Source organism: Apteryx rowi, unplaced genomic scaffold, assembly GCF_003343035.1.
Source record: "Apteryx rowi isolate R43461 unplaced genomic scaffold, aptRow1 scaffold_232, whole genome shotgun sequence".
NCBI lineage: Eukaryota > Metazoa > Chordata > Aves > Apterygiformes > Apterygidae > Apteryx > Apteryx rowi.
Window position 1 is genome coordinate 1,033,570 of NW_020448664.1, and position 16,164 is coordinate 1,049,733.

Here is a 16,164-nt window from a genome sequence, read left to right on the forward strand (position 1 = left end):
CGCCCTGGCCCCGGCCCGCCGCCGTCCCTGGGTGCTGCCTGGTCGCCGTCGGCCGGCACCGAAAGCGGCCCCGAGGAGGGCTCCGGGGCGCTGGGCCTGCGGGCGCCCCACGGCCGGCTGCCGCGCCCCGGAGGCGGCGGCGGGGCCGTCCCGGCTGCTCTCTCGCCTCCCGTGCAAACTCCATTTCGCTTTTACTTTCTACCTGCCGTCAGCCCCCGCCGGGCAGGGCAGGGCAGGTCCCGCGGGGCGGCCGAGGGCCGGCCGAGGCGCCGCAGGGAGCAGCGCCGCGCTGCCCCGCGTCGCCCGCCCGGCTCCGGGGAAAAAGCGGGGTGAGCGTGGGCGGGGACGCGGCGCTAAGGGGGAAACGAGCGAACGAGCGAGCGAGCAAACAAACATGTTTTTAAACATTTCATCCTCTATTGTTCGGCCGCTCTGGAAAGCTGCTCTTTGGAGAGGCGTCTGATTTTCGAGGGAACTCTCCCAGTGTGAGTGCTGTAAATATCTCAACAGATGCTTGGCTTGTTCATAATCAGCTCGGCTCCTTGGTGGTCAGTGCAGCAGCAGCAGCGGCAGCAGGGTATTAATTCTGGATATGAGGGCTCTCCACAACATTTGGTTCTTTTTTCCAGAAAGGAAAGATGGAAAAGGGGAGGGATCGCCCGTGAGTCTGACTGACAGTTTACATAATGAGCTTGCGAGGATGCGAGGCAACTATATAAACAGCTCGAAGGGAAGCAAGTTTTCCATTTACTGAGCGCTGTTAGCACCAGTTAAAGGAGGAGCAGTTCAACACTAAGCACTCCCCTTTGCGTCTCTCACCAAATCCACTCGGCTTTGGAGTTTATAAAGGCGACTAAAGCAATCAGAGTTTGGTCGTTGGCTGCAGGATTAATTCCCAGAAGGGGACGTTTTAACACCTGGATTTTACCTTCCAATTTCTGCTGGTGCTCGGGGAATATTTGGAAGAGCAGGTTGCTCTAGGAGAATCGCCGTGACGCCTCTCTTTTCTCCATCAAGCGAGAAGCGCTTACTTGGACCATTTGAGGAATACAGGAGGAAAACTAAACCCACTAGGAACTGGAAGCCTTGAATAACACAAGGATGACAGCCTTGCGCATCTTTGGCTTGTCGTTTCTGTTAATGATTTTGCAGCAGGTAATCACGCATTGCCAAAAAAAAAAAAAAAAAGGTCGCTAAATGTAAAGTGGGTGATGGAAGCAAGTTTGCATGGCAAAGCCTGGGTAAGCTCTGATTTGGCTATTTTGTATGTCTCCCCTTTGTGCAGAGGGTGTCCGGCTCTGGCGTCTTCCAACTGGAGCTGCACGAGTTCGTGAATAGCCACGGGGCTCTGGCCAGCGGGAAGCCCTGCTCCCCCCACTGCAGGACCTTCTTTCGCGTTTGCTTGAAGCATTTTCAGGCAGTGGTCTCCCCGGGCTCCTGCACTTTCGGCAGCATCATCACCCCAGTTCTGGGAATAAACTCCTTCAGCATCAAGGATACAGAGAGATTTGACAGCCCCATTAAGTTACCCTTTAACTTCACGTGGCCGGTGAGATTCCACTTTAAACCTGATTGCAATTGTGGGGCAGGAGGGCGGCAGGGAAGGCTAATCACAGCGCGCTGTTAATCTGTAATGTAAACAAACTACTTTCGTCTTTAGACTTATTTCCAGAACTTCCTTTTGAAAAAAAAAAGCAACGAAAAGTGCATCAAGTCCAGGAGCACTTAGGAGAATAAATGTTAGTTAAACAGAGAGGGGAAAAAAAGTAAGCTGGGAAAACCTGCACTCTATAAAACTTGTGTAGAGAGAGGGGGAAGTGCCATTAAAAACAGAAACGAAATCTCTCCTTCCTCCCCCCGCTCCTTGCGCGGCGAGAGAAAAACGCTTTCCCAGGGGATGGGAAGCTCCGTTTCGGTGCCGCAGACAGAGTAACGCGATCCGCAATTAGGTTAATTAAAACGTGCGCCGAGGCGCGGGCAGCCCTGCTAGGGGGTGGTTTCCTGAGGCCGCCGCGCTGCCGGGCGCCGCCGGCGGGCCGGGGGCCGGGGCTCGGGGCCGGGGGTCGCGGCCGCAGCCCGGGCCGGGCCTCACGCTGGTTTTTCCGCCCGCAGGGGACCTTCTCGCTGATCATCCAGGCCTGGCACGCGCCCGCCAACTACCTGCCGGAAGGTGAATACGGCTCCGCGCTGCCCCTAGGGGGCGGCCGCSCCCCSGGRGCGCCSCGCCCCCCCCCCCCCAACCGCCCACCCGAAACGGTTAACGGCCGCCGCCGCCGCGCGGCCGCCGCGCTGACCTCACCGCGCTCACATGTTTATACTATAATTTCAGGGCTAGCTTTATCCTCCCATCAGGAGCTAGTCCCTAAACGATATCCATCAGGGCCGCTTTGATTCTGTCCCCTACCTAATCTCCAACACAATTGCGTTTCCTCCGGTTTATTTTTGGCGTGGGAAAGAAAGGAGCTCTTTGGTGAGAAAACTACAAGGCTGCCAAAAAGTCCTGACTGCCTTTTCCTGTATTTTACACCTTTTTCAAATTCCGCCCTTTGGAAAGAAATAATGGCTTTGGGATGTTTTTCTGACATAGAGGAAAAGGATATTTCAACAGCAAAACAGTTCTCACTTTGAAAAGCTCTCTGCAAAGCCTCTTAAGGCCACGTTAATAGTCACTGATACTGGGGACCGCCGGGGCGATGTGGGACCTCGGCACTGGCGGGTTTCACTCGCACCAGCAGCACACTTGTGCCTCTCCACCCCCAACTGCGTGCCAGGGAGTGGCACAAGGCAGCCCATCTCCAGTTTTCCTCCCAATTTTCCTTTTTGATGCTCACAAGACAGCGTCGCTCACTGTTTTTACATATATGTGCATTGTGTGTGTGTGTGTGTGTTTGTATATATATATATAGGCAAGAACGGCACCGTTTGGGGGAGCCGGATCCTGTTCCTAATTTCTGGCGATGGGGCGCCTGATTTTCGGTGGCGCTGGTGGCGGGATCGCTTCCTTTCCAAAGAACATACATACATATATATATATATATATATATATACACACACACATACATTTATATATATATATATATTTGCTGTGGTGCGCGCACATTTTTGGGGGTGGGGGATGGCGCGGGCGGGCGGCGCGGGCCGCGCTGCCGCCTCTCACGCCGCTCTCTGGCTGCAGGCTCCCGGCCGCCGTCGGAGGACTGGCTCATCAGCCAGATGGCGATCCAGCGGTCGCTGGCGGTGGGCGAGGACTGGTCGCAGGACGTGCAGAGCAGCGCGCAGACCCAGCTGCGCTACTCCTACCGGGTGATCTGCAGCGAGAACTACTACGGCGAGAGCTGCTCCCGCCTCTGCAAGCGCCGCGACGACCGCTTCGGCCATTATGTCTGCGAGCCGGACGGCAGCCTCTCCTGCCTCCTCGGCTGGACCGGCGAGTACTGCACCGAGCGTAAGTGCCGCGCCGCGCTCGGCCCGGGGCCGCTGCCACCGCCTCGCGCCGCCTCGCGCCGCCTCGCAGGGGCCGCGCGGGGCGGGAGCCGTTGGGCGCGAGGCGGGGCGGGGGGGCGCCAACGGCTGCTGCGCGCCATGTCGGGGCTGAGGGCAGCAGGACCCCCTCGCGCTGCCGAGGGCCCTCCCGGTGGCGCCCCCCCCCCGGTCGCAGGTCCCCTCCAGCCTCCTCACAGCGTGGGCAAGCAGGGCCAGCAGGCCGGCCGGGTGCCCCCTCACCCGTGGGCCGGCCGGCCTCGAGGGGCAAAACACGGGCGTCTGGCCCCGACTGAGGCCATGAGGAACTCCCTGGGAGAGAGTCTGCGCCTCCTTCTGTCGCATATGTTAGGCCTAAAAACTAACCACTGCCCCAGCATATTAAAAACCATCACCTGCTTTGGTTTCTTTAGGTCCTTCCCTGTGCTAATTCAAGTGTTAGTCAGTTTGAGGTAGGAATACAACTCATCAGGTCTTTGAGGAAATGCATGCCCCCAAAACATCAGGGAGCTGTTTGATGAAAGCACTCAGAACCTGAAAGCTTGCCCCCTTTTCCAGTTATATCAGCAGGCCTGAGGCTGGTTTTAGCTGTCTTTGCTGTCTGTCCTTAAAATACTGTGGCTGCAACAACACTGGTAAGGTGCGTTGTACAGTCACATGGTAGCCACTGGGACCATGTTTTCCTCCTGACCTTTCTCCTCTGAGCCTGGAGAAGGAAGGAAAGTCGCACTCTGAGGACTTTGGCCCTTTCTGCTGCAAATACTAATGCCTTGCTTTTGTGCCTCACCTTCGTGAGCGACAGCAGTGAAGGGAGAGCTAGCAGACAAAGGGTCTTGGCTGATATCCCTGAATCAGTGGTATCTATTCCAAGTTAAAATGTTAGCAGCTTGCCCACACAAATACTTCCACCATTTCTACTGCCAGAGGAGATGGACAGGTGTTGCAATGTAGTAGTGGGAATTTTTAGCATAGGCTCAGGCTCCTCCTGTTGTTTTTTTTCAGGCTTTCGTTAGCACAGGCACAGCCGCCTTGTCTTGCTCCTTTTCTAGCAAGAATTGCAAGAGTTCATGTTTGTTGTGTAAACAGCAAAAACTAAAGGACAACTTGTCAAATGTTGGCTCTCCCTGTTCACTTCCTCCTGCTCCAGAACTCCCCATACTGAGAATTTTTAAAACAAAGCTTTGAAAGTGCAAAACAGGTTTTCAAAGTACCTTTTAAAATGCAGGCATTTCCCTTTTTAAAATTGTAGTCTATACTGCCACATGTATTTATCTAAACATTTCTGCTTTTTTATGTTCTCTTTACAGCCATCTGTCTGTCTGGATGTACTGAACAGAATGGATACTGTAACAAGCCTGGAGAGTGCATGTGAGTAGATGGCAATTGCAATCTGAACTTCAGTTAAAATGTCACCTTGTAATAGAAACTTCAGCTCTTTTCTGTGTCATTAATGTTTTAATTTGACTTTTCTTTTAGCTGTCGTCCTGGTTGGCAAGGCCGCTACTGTGATGAATGCATTCCACATATAGGCTGCCGCCACGGGACTTGTAAAACACAATGGCAGTGCATATGTGATGAAGGATGGGGTGGCCTCTTCTGTGATCAAGGTTAGTTCCAAAGGTTATGCTTACGGCTCTAGATTGGGGTATTCCTTGGTATTGGACTAAGGAATCTGTCCCATAGGATCTAGAACTAAATCTCCTCAAGGTACATGTTTATAGGCATCAGTTTGTACCAAGGCTTTCTTAGATAATAATTCTTATATTTTTAGCAATTTTAGCTGAAAACAAGCAAACCTTTTTGGTAGTTACTTTTTTTTTAATTGGAAAAAAATGGATGAAGTGTTGAACAGGCAAGTTTTCTGCCTGCTCAAGCTAAGTTTAATTTATTCCCTGTACAACTATAACAGTTTACCAAACAGTTTCCAGCAGCAGTAAACACCATCATTCGGGCCTTCCTTATTTTGCATACAAGGAAGTTAACTCATTTGATAAGTCTGGAGCATGAGAGAAAAATCATGTAAGCAAGAATGAAAAGTACAGGTTCCATTTTAAGGTACACCAGACCACTTCCACCTATTCAACCCACTGAATCACTGAACTGTAGCCAGCTGAGCAGTCATGTCCTCAAGGCCATATATGCACTGCTGGCACTGAGAGCATTAAGTACTCAAACCAAGTGTTTTCAAGACAGTTAAGGATTAAGATGGGGAAGTCTGAATAAGCAGGAAAAGTAAAGTTGCAGATTTTTTTCTGCTTGTAGTTATCTATTAACCAGTTGTATTCCAATTACTGTGGTATTTATAGTGCTTATAAAGATTTTCTGCTATGTCCTATGAACTTGTGTGCTTAACCTCTGTGTCAAATAGAAAGGAAAGGAAAAAGCACCATCAAGCTTGGCAGAGCATTTAGACAGTTTACTAACATTCATAACAAGAGAGCATCATAAATAAACAATAAAAAGTTTCTAATGTTTGTTTAAATCTCCAAGCCTAAACAGTTTTCTTTTATTTCCTCCCCACTTCCCAGAACATGCCTTGGAGCACACTTTTAAAGATGGGGTTTACTCTTTTAATACGTGACATGCTATGCACTAAGTGTGTCTAAGGCCACAGAGTACCTTTCAGAGAATGTACACGTATGAAGTACATTTTCCAACTTGATAGGTGGGCATCTAAATCCCATTACAGCTAATGGATTTATGCACACAAAAAGGGAGAGTATACTAAAGCACTAATAGACTTAAAAGTTTGCCAGGTCTCCCACAATTCAGAGTTTACTGTGTTGCTCTGGTGGACATAGAGGAATAACTAAAATTGATAATACACTGAAACATCTGATTGTTATTGGTAATCTGAATAATAATCTCCGGTATTCCTATTGACAGTAAAAAGAAAGACTTCTTATTGAAAATTCTGTCCTTTTTGCTGACTAAAGCATTTCTGTTTCTACTTTCTGTGCTGTTCAAGCCTTGAAGAAATGAATGTCTTTTCCCAGCTGTCAAAGACTTTTCTCTAACATTTTCATATCTTTGCAGATCTGAACTATTGCACTCACCACAGACCATGCAAAAATGGAGCAACTTGCATGAACACTGGCCAGGGCAGTTACACATGTTCATGCAAACCTGGCTTTACTGGTGTTGACTGCGAACATGAGATCAGCGAGTGTGACAGCAACCCTTGCAGGAATGGTGGTAGTTGCACGGTAAGGGCATTTTAAATGTAAAGTCTTTGTGAGAAGCAAGCCCAAGTATACTTTTTCAGAAATGGTTTTGTAACAACGTAATGGGAATTTGATAGTACACAGGTTCATTACTGACGCTCACAACTATCATACTGAACCCTTCCCTAGAGGTGTCAGTGGAGGAAGCCTGTTACAGGAGGAGATGTATCATCTAGATCGGAACTAGTCAACTGATCCTTAGGTTTCTGTGGCAGCCATTATGAGATCTTGGCAAGATCTAAGGTTGGTGAGGGAGCAGAGCTGTAAAAAAATAAGCTTCCCAAACTGAGGTGCCTACAGAAATGCACTAAATTCACATTTTAAGAATAAATAAAAGAAAGCATCTGCTTTCTACTCTGGGAACATATCATCAGACAATATGAGGGCAATGAGCTGAAACATTTTCTGTGAAACAGGGTTCTGCATTTTTAGTTTTCTGCAGTCTAGTGTTTCAGTGTATTTTTCAGACCCATTCAGTGATTAACTCTATCTGTTGATAAAGATTGGTAGATTATAGACATCAAATGTAATATGATGCACGTTTTGATTAAAGCTAATGATGCAAGACCCTAGCTCTCTTCTCCCAAGGCTTTGGACATACTGTACCTGGAAAGAACAGAGGGTTTTGTTGTGCTCTAAGTGGTGGGACTTTTCCATGGCAAAGCAAAATCAGCTCTTGTAAGAAATGGGCTGTCATGCAGAAGACAAATGGCCAGATTACAGCTGTGTAGGGTGATACAAGCTATTCTGCTCTAGGGGGACCTGGGGGGTCCCATTAGACAGTGGTGGTGTTACTAATGTTTTGCCTACTTGGCTGTACTGCATCTGCTCTGTTATGTAGGTACACGATTACTCTTACGTGCTGAATATGGTCCATTCATGGCTCCATCCCTCACAGTCAAGCATTCAGATATTTACTCTGCAAATGTTGCTTTGGCCACATCTGAGTCTGAATGAGAAGGGGTAGAACAGCACTCACTGGCCAAAAAGAAACATGCAAGCAGCTATTATTTGGTGACAGCAAATAACAGTAGTCTCATGTTGTGTTTTACAGGATATGGAGAATGGTTATCACTGCCTGTGCCCACCTGGATACTATGGAACTCACTGTGAGCACAGTGCTTTGACATGTATAGATTCTCCATGTTTTAATGGTGGCACATGCTTGGAAAAAGAACAAGGGGCCAGCTACACTTGCCTTTGTCCTTTGGGCTTCACAGGGTCAAACTGTGAAAAAAAGGTAGACAGGTGCACAAGCAACCCGTGTGCAAACAGTAAGTCTTTTATCCAAAAATCTCATGCCTTTTTGACTTGTTCATGCTTTTCAGTGAAGAAGTGACAGAAATCCAATCTGACCTCGACTATTGCTATAATATATTAGTCCCTCTCCCCCACTGTATTCCATATCTACCCTAATTTTGCTCTCTTAGGAGGCTTTCATTGGCATTTTCTAGGCAGTAAAAAAAATGCACAAGGTTTATCATGGGATGGAAGAGATGGCAGAATTATGTAGATTAAATTAACTTTATTACATATTTGGAAGGGGCATCTTTTTAAGCCACAGTGATAAAATTAGGCAAGCTGGAAAGAACTTGCAGGTGCATTTGGTTGTTTTGTAAAATAATCTCCCTCTTCTTGAGGCAGTAAAATATGCTTACCAGGGAGAGGTTTAGGTTTCAGAGTGAAGTGCATCGCAGACTGATTTTTTTTCCCTTTTTTTTACTTTTTTTCCCCAGGCGGCAATTGCTTTTACCTGGGTCAGATTCGTGTGTGTCGTTGTCGGGCTGGTTTCTCTGGTCAGAAATGTGAGATAAACATCAATGATTGTGCCAGGAACCCATGTTCCAATGGGGGAACTTGCCATGACCTAATCAACGACTATACCTGCACGTGCTTGCCAGGCTATAGTGGCAGGAACTGTGACATCAAAACCAGAGATGAATGTGCTTCTGGGCCATGTGAGAATGGAGGCACATGCTACAGCGGACTTTATAGTGCCAACTTTGTCTGCTACTGTCCTTCTGGCTTCATGGGGAACCGTTGCGAGTTACCAGTTTATACAGTGCCTGTTACACTTCCTCCTAAACCAGTCCCCTGGATTGCTATATCCATGGGGGTGGGGCTGGTGGCTTTGCTCATATTGTTCTGCATGATAGCAATGGTCATCAGGCAGATGAGGATGCACCCAGAGCAGGACTTGGAGACAATGAACAACCTGTCTGACTTCCAGAAGGACAATCTCATTCCAGCTTCACAGCTCAAAAACACCAATAAAAATAAAGACCTCGAAGTGGACTGTGGGCTGGAAAAATCAAACTACAAACCCAAGAATCATAAACTGGACTATAATCTGGTAAAAGACCTGACAAGTAGAGGGACACAGGAGGATAAATATTACAAAAGTGAAAAGTGTCTAGGAGAAAAATCTCCCCTCCGACTAAACAGGTGAGAATGCAATCTTCTTTGTAGTCTTTTGTAAGCCTCCCCATCTTCCTACATGTCTAGAAACAAATGAGAAAATACAAAAAAAGGATTGATTCAGGAAGATAAAATACAAAACAAACAAGAACAAAGCTAGGAATCTTCATACTGGAGTAGGCACATGCATGCCATGGCCGAGTGGTATTCCAAGCTAAGTCAAACAATTGAACTGAGAGTTTGTGCAGGGTGTTGCTAGTATGGGTGAATGAGGGTGGCTGGCCCAGTGGTGAAACTAAGAAGTGTCTTTCCTTCCCCCAGTACATCATGGAGAGAAAACAACAGTAAGCCATACAGGCATTAAAAATAAGTATTTCAGTTATTAAGAAGGCAAAGTGAGCTACTTACTGAGAGAGGGATAGAATAAAAATAACTACTGTTGTCAAAAAGGAAAAAGGCAGGTATCCACTGGCTCCTCAATCTTCTGATCTGTGTACTGAAAGTCTTGTCTGAGTTCTGCTTGTGACTCTGTTATACTGAGGGATCTGAGGAGTAGATTTATTAGACTGGACATGTCAGAAGCATAGTAAGACAGTACCTATTCCTTACTTCCACTTTTCTAGTGTAATGTCCTGCCCATCATATAGAATACGTGAAACTTCATCCTCTGGCCTCCCCTCCCACACCTTCATGGCTCTCTCATTTCACCCTTCTATGTTCACAGAAGATTTCTAGAGCCAGGCATGTTTGAAGACAAATAACATTCTTTTCTCTCTGCCCTGTCTTAGTGAAAAGCCAGAGTGTAGGATATCAGCGATATGCTCTCCAAGGGATTCAATGTACCAGTCTGTCTTCGTGATAACAGAAGAAAGGAATGAGTGCATCATAGCCACAGAGGTAAGTACACAGCTCCCTAAAAACATACGTGGGCAGACATGAATTCACAAAGTAAAGGGGGCAAATTATCATTTAGAGTTACATCTGAGAAGGTAACTCTATTTCCAGGGATCACAGATACTTCCCAGCATTCACCTCTCCTCTTCTGTGGTGCACAAGAGTGCCAAAGCAAACAGAAAATACAGCAGGGAAAATAAATTAGCAGCTCTGATTTTATTAATCTAGGGGTTTTGAGTTTAGATAAATCAGTGGGAGATTAAAGCACTGAACATCAGCCCATAAAAATTCAGTGCAGTGTAGGATTATTTCCTCTTAAATAGGTAGTCAGCAAAAATGGGAGTAGTAAGAGTCTATAGACTCGTAGATGTAAAGCCAGAGTTTTCCCCATGACTACAACAGATAATCTGTGTTCTGTGGAAAGAGGTAAATCTGTAAATTTCCAGCAGAAGATGGAAGGTAACTGCATATGCTAATGGATAAGCATTACAACCATTTAGGGAGTTCATAAGAAGACATGGAAGGAAGTTCAGCCTCTTGGCCTTTAAGCTCCAGATGTGTGTTCATGGCTCCAACAGAAATTACCACTACTTTTTGTGGTACTGATAAACATGTCAAGATTTTGATGGTATTTTGAAAGGTTAGGGGACAATACAGAAAAACAGATTTTTTAGACAGGGCCTAGCATTGAACAATCCTAAGACTTCTAAAAGCAGCTTCTGAGGAACTGAGGACTTCCTGAAGAATTACTGACCTGCTGGAAAAAGCTCAATGTGAATTTAAATTCAATTTAACATCAGCTAATACCCTCTGATCCTAAGAAAGACCTGGGTTTGCTCTTTTTTTGACTGTCTCTTCCAGTGTAGCCATCTTTAGGACAAGTTTCAGGTAGTTTCAGGCTCCAGGAAAGAGGAGCTTGCTGTAACCTATAGCAGTGATCTGTGAACACAGCTCTGCAGGAATCTGTCTCCCTTGCCAGTGTGGATATCATATTTCTGCTTAAAGGCAAGCTGGAATACAACCAGCAATATTAACAGTTTAAGACTAACTGAAAGGATTTTTCAAAGATACAAATGACAGTTAGACACTTAATTCCCACTAACTGACCTAAATACCGTATGTTTCTTTGAAGATCTTACTGACCAAAGCCAGACTCCCAGGTTTACATCAGGCACCTCAAGAAGTATTCTTACTTTCAGGATTACTTCTTCCAACATCAGTCAGGTTTGATGCTTTTGAACACAAGCTATTTAACTATATCGTATGCCTGTTATGGAGACCTCATGTTAAGCACCCAGATTTGTAAGTTTTAGCCTAAATACTCTTTCCCCTCACACCAGGTCAAGAGGCTACTTGTCATACAGAAGAGTAGTTTGCTAGCCATTCTCTCTCTCTGGACCCCACCAAAAACTTTGAATACTGATAGTTAAGCTGCAGGAATGTTTGGCTTAAGTTACTTTGATTTGACATACTTGATTTATAATTTGTTAACTCTGCAGTACTCTGTACACTGTGCTTCCTTCCCATTTCTTGTATTATTTTACATCCCGACAGGTATAAGACTGAAGATCAGTCCATTTGCACCTCAGATTTGGTAATGCCAGTAGATGGACGTTCCTGCTGCATTGTTTACAATTCAGAACTGGATTGGACTGTTTTTTATTACATGCAACTTGCTGCTCTCAGGCGGAGGATGGAACTGGGTGAACTGGACAGACTGTGAATTTACCGAAAGATGCAATACACCTTTTTGTTCTTACTGCCCTTGTTTGAAGTTTGATACCAGAAATCTCATTGGTTATAGAAGAGGGGAGGCAGAGGGAAGAGAAAGGGGTTAAAAATGTTGTTGTTTTGATACATTTTTTAAAGATACTGAGGCCAGTTCCTCATGGACAGACCCGTGGCTTTCCAGAACTCTGATTATGGGAGGTGCCAGTAGATGAGGAGGCACTGAACTGTCACAGATGTTGCAACGGAAGGTGTGAAGAAAGACACATTGCTATGCAGATAATGAATACAGAATAAATGAGATCTCCATTTTTTCCGGGTTTAAAAGTGCCTAAAATGTGTCAAGAGCATCTTAAGGAGCCCAAACAGAGACTTGACTGCTCTATTTGCAGTTACCTGAACAGTATTGGGCAGGAGTGATTGACACTTCCTGCTATACATCTATTTGCATCTCCTCTCTCCTGCTGCATGTATTGGAGACAGTTCAATGGGTGAGAGGGGAAGGAAAGAGGGATACAGAATTTACATTTCATCTCATTTGGTGATGCTTTGGAGAACTGATTGACCCAAGCCATGATATGGGACAGGATTTTCATGGATTTAAACCCCTGAGAAGGGAAAGGTGTGATAAGGAATGTCTACTGCCTCTTCCCTGTTATGAGGAGAGACATAATCCCAGCCTTACAAATGCGTTTAAAATCAATCAGCTTCTAGAACCTATATGGGCTGAGCTGTCTCAGCTGTTTTCATGTCCTTTGCACTACCAGTGATTGTGAATAGAAATTATGTTTTTCTTCTCCTCCCTCGTTCTCTCTCCCTCCCTTATTTCTTACACAAATTTGGGGGTTTATGTTGTGTTTCTGAATTAGGTGCCACCTTCTACTGCAAATAGTCTCAAAGTCACAGCTGTTACTTTCTGAAGGAGAAGAAATACTGTCATCCCCCTATTTGTCTGGTTGCAGAACTCCCACTTCTGTTGTTCCAAATGCCCAATAGAGAAGCATCCATGGAGAAGCCCTCTGCCACCACAAGTGGAGATTAGAGTGAGAAGGTTCTAGGCTTGTCCCAGTTCTTTCATACCTACCTGCCCACTGCTACAGGGAAAGGGGGAAGCCTGCCCCTGGAAACCAGAGGCATACCTAAACTATTTTCTTATATACATATTTACAGCAATAATATTGACACCCCCATGGAAAGTGCTGTGACACTGTAAAAAGATGAGACTTTGGGGTGTGGCAGAATGAGGAGGGAGGAAACAAGATTGCTTCAAAGAAACCTGGACCGTGCTATCTCTCGGACAGCGATAGTCCTGCCCTTGTAAATCCTGTCATTGGACTAGCCCATCTACTGCTTTGGACTGTGCAGACAAGGCCCTTTCATAATGTCCACTACTGACCTTCTGCTCTGACCATGTCGGACCATTTTGAAGATGACCTTCAGAAATCAATAATATGGGTTTTAGTTTGTCTGTCTGTAGTTTATTTTGAAGTCTAGTATTTCAGTAATTTAAAAAAATCAGAAGCACTGAACTTTCTACGTTTTATAACATTATTTTGTATATAATGTATATTTATAATCAAAACAGAAGTGTAAATATGTTTATTACTTCTCATGTAATGTTTTTAATGTGATGACAAAGTTTGAATTTTATTTTTTTTTTCCAAACAATGAAAATACTTTCCTGCTACTATGAAGTTTATTGTGGTTTGTCCTTTTACAGTTCAGGTTCCATGATTCTGTGACAGCCTGGGTTACCTGAAACTTCAGACGTGAGCTTGTCTGCTCACTGTTAGCAGCCCTACATTTGCATTTTGCAAACCAACCTGCTTTAGGCTGCTTTTATAACCATTAATTCATGTCAACAAAGTTGTTCAGCTGAGTGACATTCATCTGACAGAAAAGTTATACATATTTATTTTGTGTTATATAATATTTAAATAATATATAGATACATACTCTCTCAGTATGGAGTGGGATTGAACTGTCAGAAAAGTTATTTTTATTAATTCATCCTTCACTCTTTTTCTTCCATGACAACTTGTGGCATGGAAGATACAGATTTAATATCTTTTCAAAGTGGCTTAATAAATGTCTTGGCTTGGGGTTCACTTATAGGACAAGATATGATTTTTAATTTTTTTAATCCCATTTCTTTAAGTGCTTTTAGGAAGACTCAAATTTTCCCTACTTGCGTTATTCTTGCACAGCATCTACATCTACACTTGCAAAATTGTATTCCTGCTTCTTCGATCGGAGTGGGTATGATTTGGCCCTCCTTCACAGTACAAGGGGGAGTTTGAGGCCTTCTCCTCCAGAGTTCCCTATGCTCCACTAGCAGCACTGTCCTCCCAAGGTATAACAAAGTTATTATGCTCCACAGCCCTTCTGGAGGAAGTTTCCACAAGTGGAAAAAACAAACTTACATAAAATACTCCCAACAGGTTTCATAGCCCTTGAAATGCATGCATTTACAGACAATTAAATCTCTCACTAGATCAACTAGATGCAATACAGCCAACATCCGAATGCACAAAAGCAAAAACTATAAGAACCGGAAACCGCTGCTGCTCTACTTTAAAACCAGGCTTTTTCTTGTTGACAAAATGCCAAAAAAGCACCTTAGTTTTGGATGTCTTTCCTATCTATCTCCCCAAAATAAAATCTAACCAAAACTTGCTAGTTTTTATGTAAAAAGCACAAACATTATAAAAGCACTATAATTAATACATTTTGACTTTGTCTTTAAAGCACTGCAAATAATGGTTAGTAAGGGTCCTCCTGAGTGTATTATTAAGGTTACATAAATGCTGTTTACTTTGGGTGGTTTTGTTTCTCCCTCTTCAGTTCTTTTCTTAGTAAAATTAACTTTCAAATCCCAATCAATTTCCCTGGCTACCATTAAAATAAATTTAAGATGAAACTCAGAAATAAAAGCCTCCTCCCCCTCCCCAAACATTCACCCTGTAGAGCAAATTATGAAAAACAAGCCATTGACAAAAAGCCGAGCAGATGCTCCCTGCTTGCAGTCCTTCCTCGGCAATGTGAAATAAACCCAACAGATGCCTCTCTTAATTGAGCACATGGATTACATACACACATGCACTCTGTCCTGCTTAAAACAAAACACACACAAAAATCAAACAGGAAGATAGCCAGAGAACTCTTCTCAAAGCCTAGGCAAGCAGGAATGCTAAGACCAAAAAAGACTCAGCTCTTCCTGCTCAAAACAAGACAGGAAACCGTATCTGTAGACAGAAGGGAGTTGAAATCCATTAAAACCCATGGACCTGATTATGTAGCTCCCACGGGGTAAATCAGGTACAACACATGCCTTTGTGTATCCACACAGGAGAGAGGGGGAAAAAAAAAAACCCAAAAACCAAAAACCCAGCATGCATCAGCTCACAAGGAAATCTGTGAATATTTGCTGTAGGCAGTACTACACTATGCAGCTACCAGAATAGATCACAGATCCTACACAGGAGAAACAGGAGTGGTGCCTGCTTCCACACAGGAGATGGAAAGCACATGTGAATCTATGCACGTGTGCACATCCCCAAGTCCTTGCCAAAGAAATTACAAGCAAATTAGCTGAATACATAATATGACCCGGATTTAACCCACATCTTTGGCCAAAAATTTCCTCACCAAGGACTGCTGTGCACTGTCTGTTCACCAGCCTGTCTCCCCAGTGAGTGCATCTCAGAGCCACAGCATAAACTCCCTGAGAAGAGCTCGGAGCTCCTCCAGAGTCGTAAGGGCTCGCCTGAATTTCAAACATTCCCCATGACAACCACAGGTGATGCCAGGACTGTAAGTGCACCAGTAAACTAATTTAGCTTGCCTGATGCATGTGGATAATGCCTTGTCATTAAAAAAACTTGTAGAGTCTAAGACTCAGTTGTGGACTGGGACTAACTTCTGTTAGTGTATTTTGCAGCCAGCTATGGCAAGGTTACAGATTTGGCTAAAGGGCTGCACCTAAACTTGCCTTTCAGTTTTAAAAGACTGCACAGATCAATTTGCGTAAAAACAATCTAACTTAACAACAATTACAAGAATGGGCTCCTGATCCCGCAAACCTCTTTCATGTTTTGTCTTATTAGAACTCAATAGAAACTATTTCACAGCCACAGAGAGCCCTTCATTCTAAGCAAATTCAAAGCAGGACTGACTGAGAGGGGACCCACTCAGGGCAGCACTTGGCTTACATTGTTCCAGTTTCAGGATCCAGACCTTCATCATTTACCTCTTAAACGGTCTGCTTATTAGGGGAAACAGATGCTGGCATATACCCATAACTATAGCACCCACTGGTGCTGAGACAACATGCAGCAGGACTGCGTTTATTCAGACACATCACAGGGCACGGAATTCAGTTAGATAGGTGTAGAAGAGGGATGCTCGTAAAAATTATCCC

The 16,164-nt window shown here is 44.9% G+C and overlaps 1 protein-coding gene across 1 annotated transcript; it reads left to right on the plus strand.

Moving 5' to 3' along the window:
- Window positions 1-1,101: 1,101 nt before the first annotated feature.
- Window positions 1,102-11,446, plus strand: DLL4 (delta like canonical Notch ligand 4). The gene is made up of 11 exons (XM_026065863.1): window positions 1,102-1,155; window positions 1,286-1,549; window positions 2,113-2,170; window positions 3,176-3,445; window positions 4,788-4,848; window positions 4,957-5,087; window positions 6,517-6,686; window positions 7,759-7,978; window positions 8,441-9,149; window positions 9,911-10,019; window positions 11,357-11,446. The coding sequence occupies exons 1-11, from the start codon at window positions 1,102-1,104 to the stop codon at window positions 11,444-11,446; spliced, it is 2,136 nt and encodes a 711-aa protein (XP_025921648.1).
- The last annotated feature ends 4,718 nt before the right edge of the window (window positions 11,447-16,164 follow it).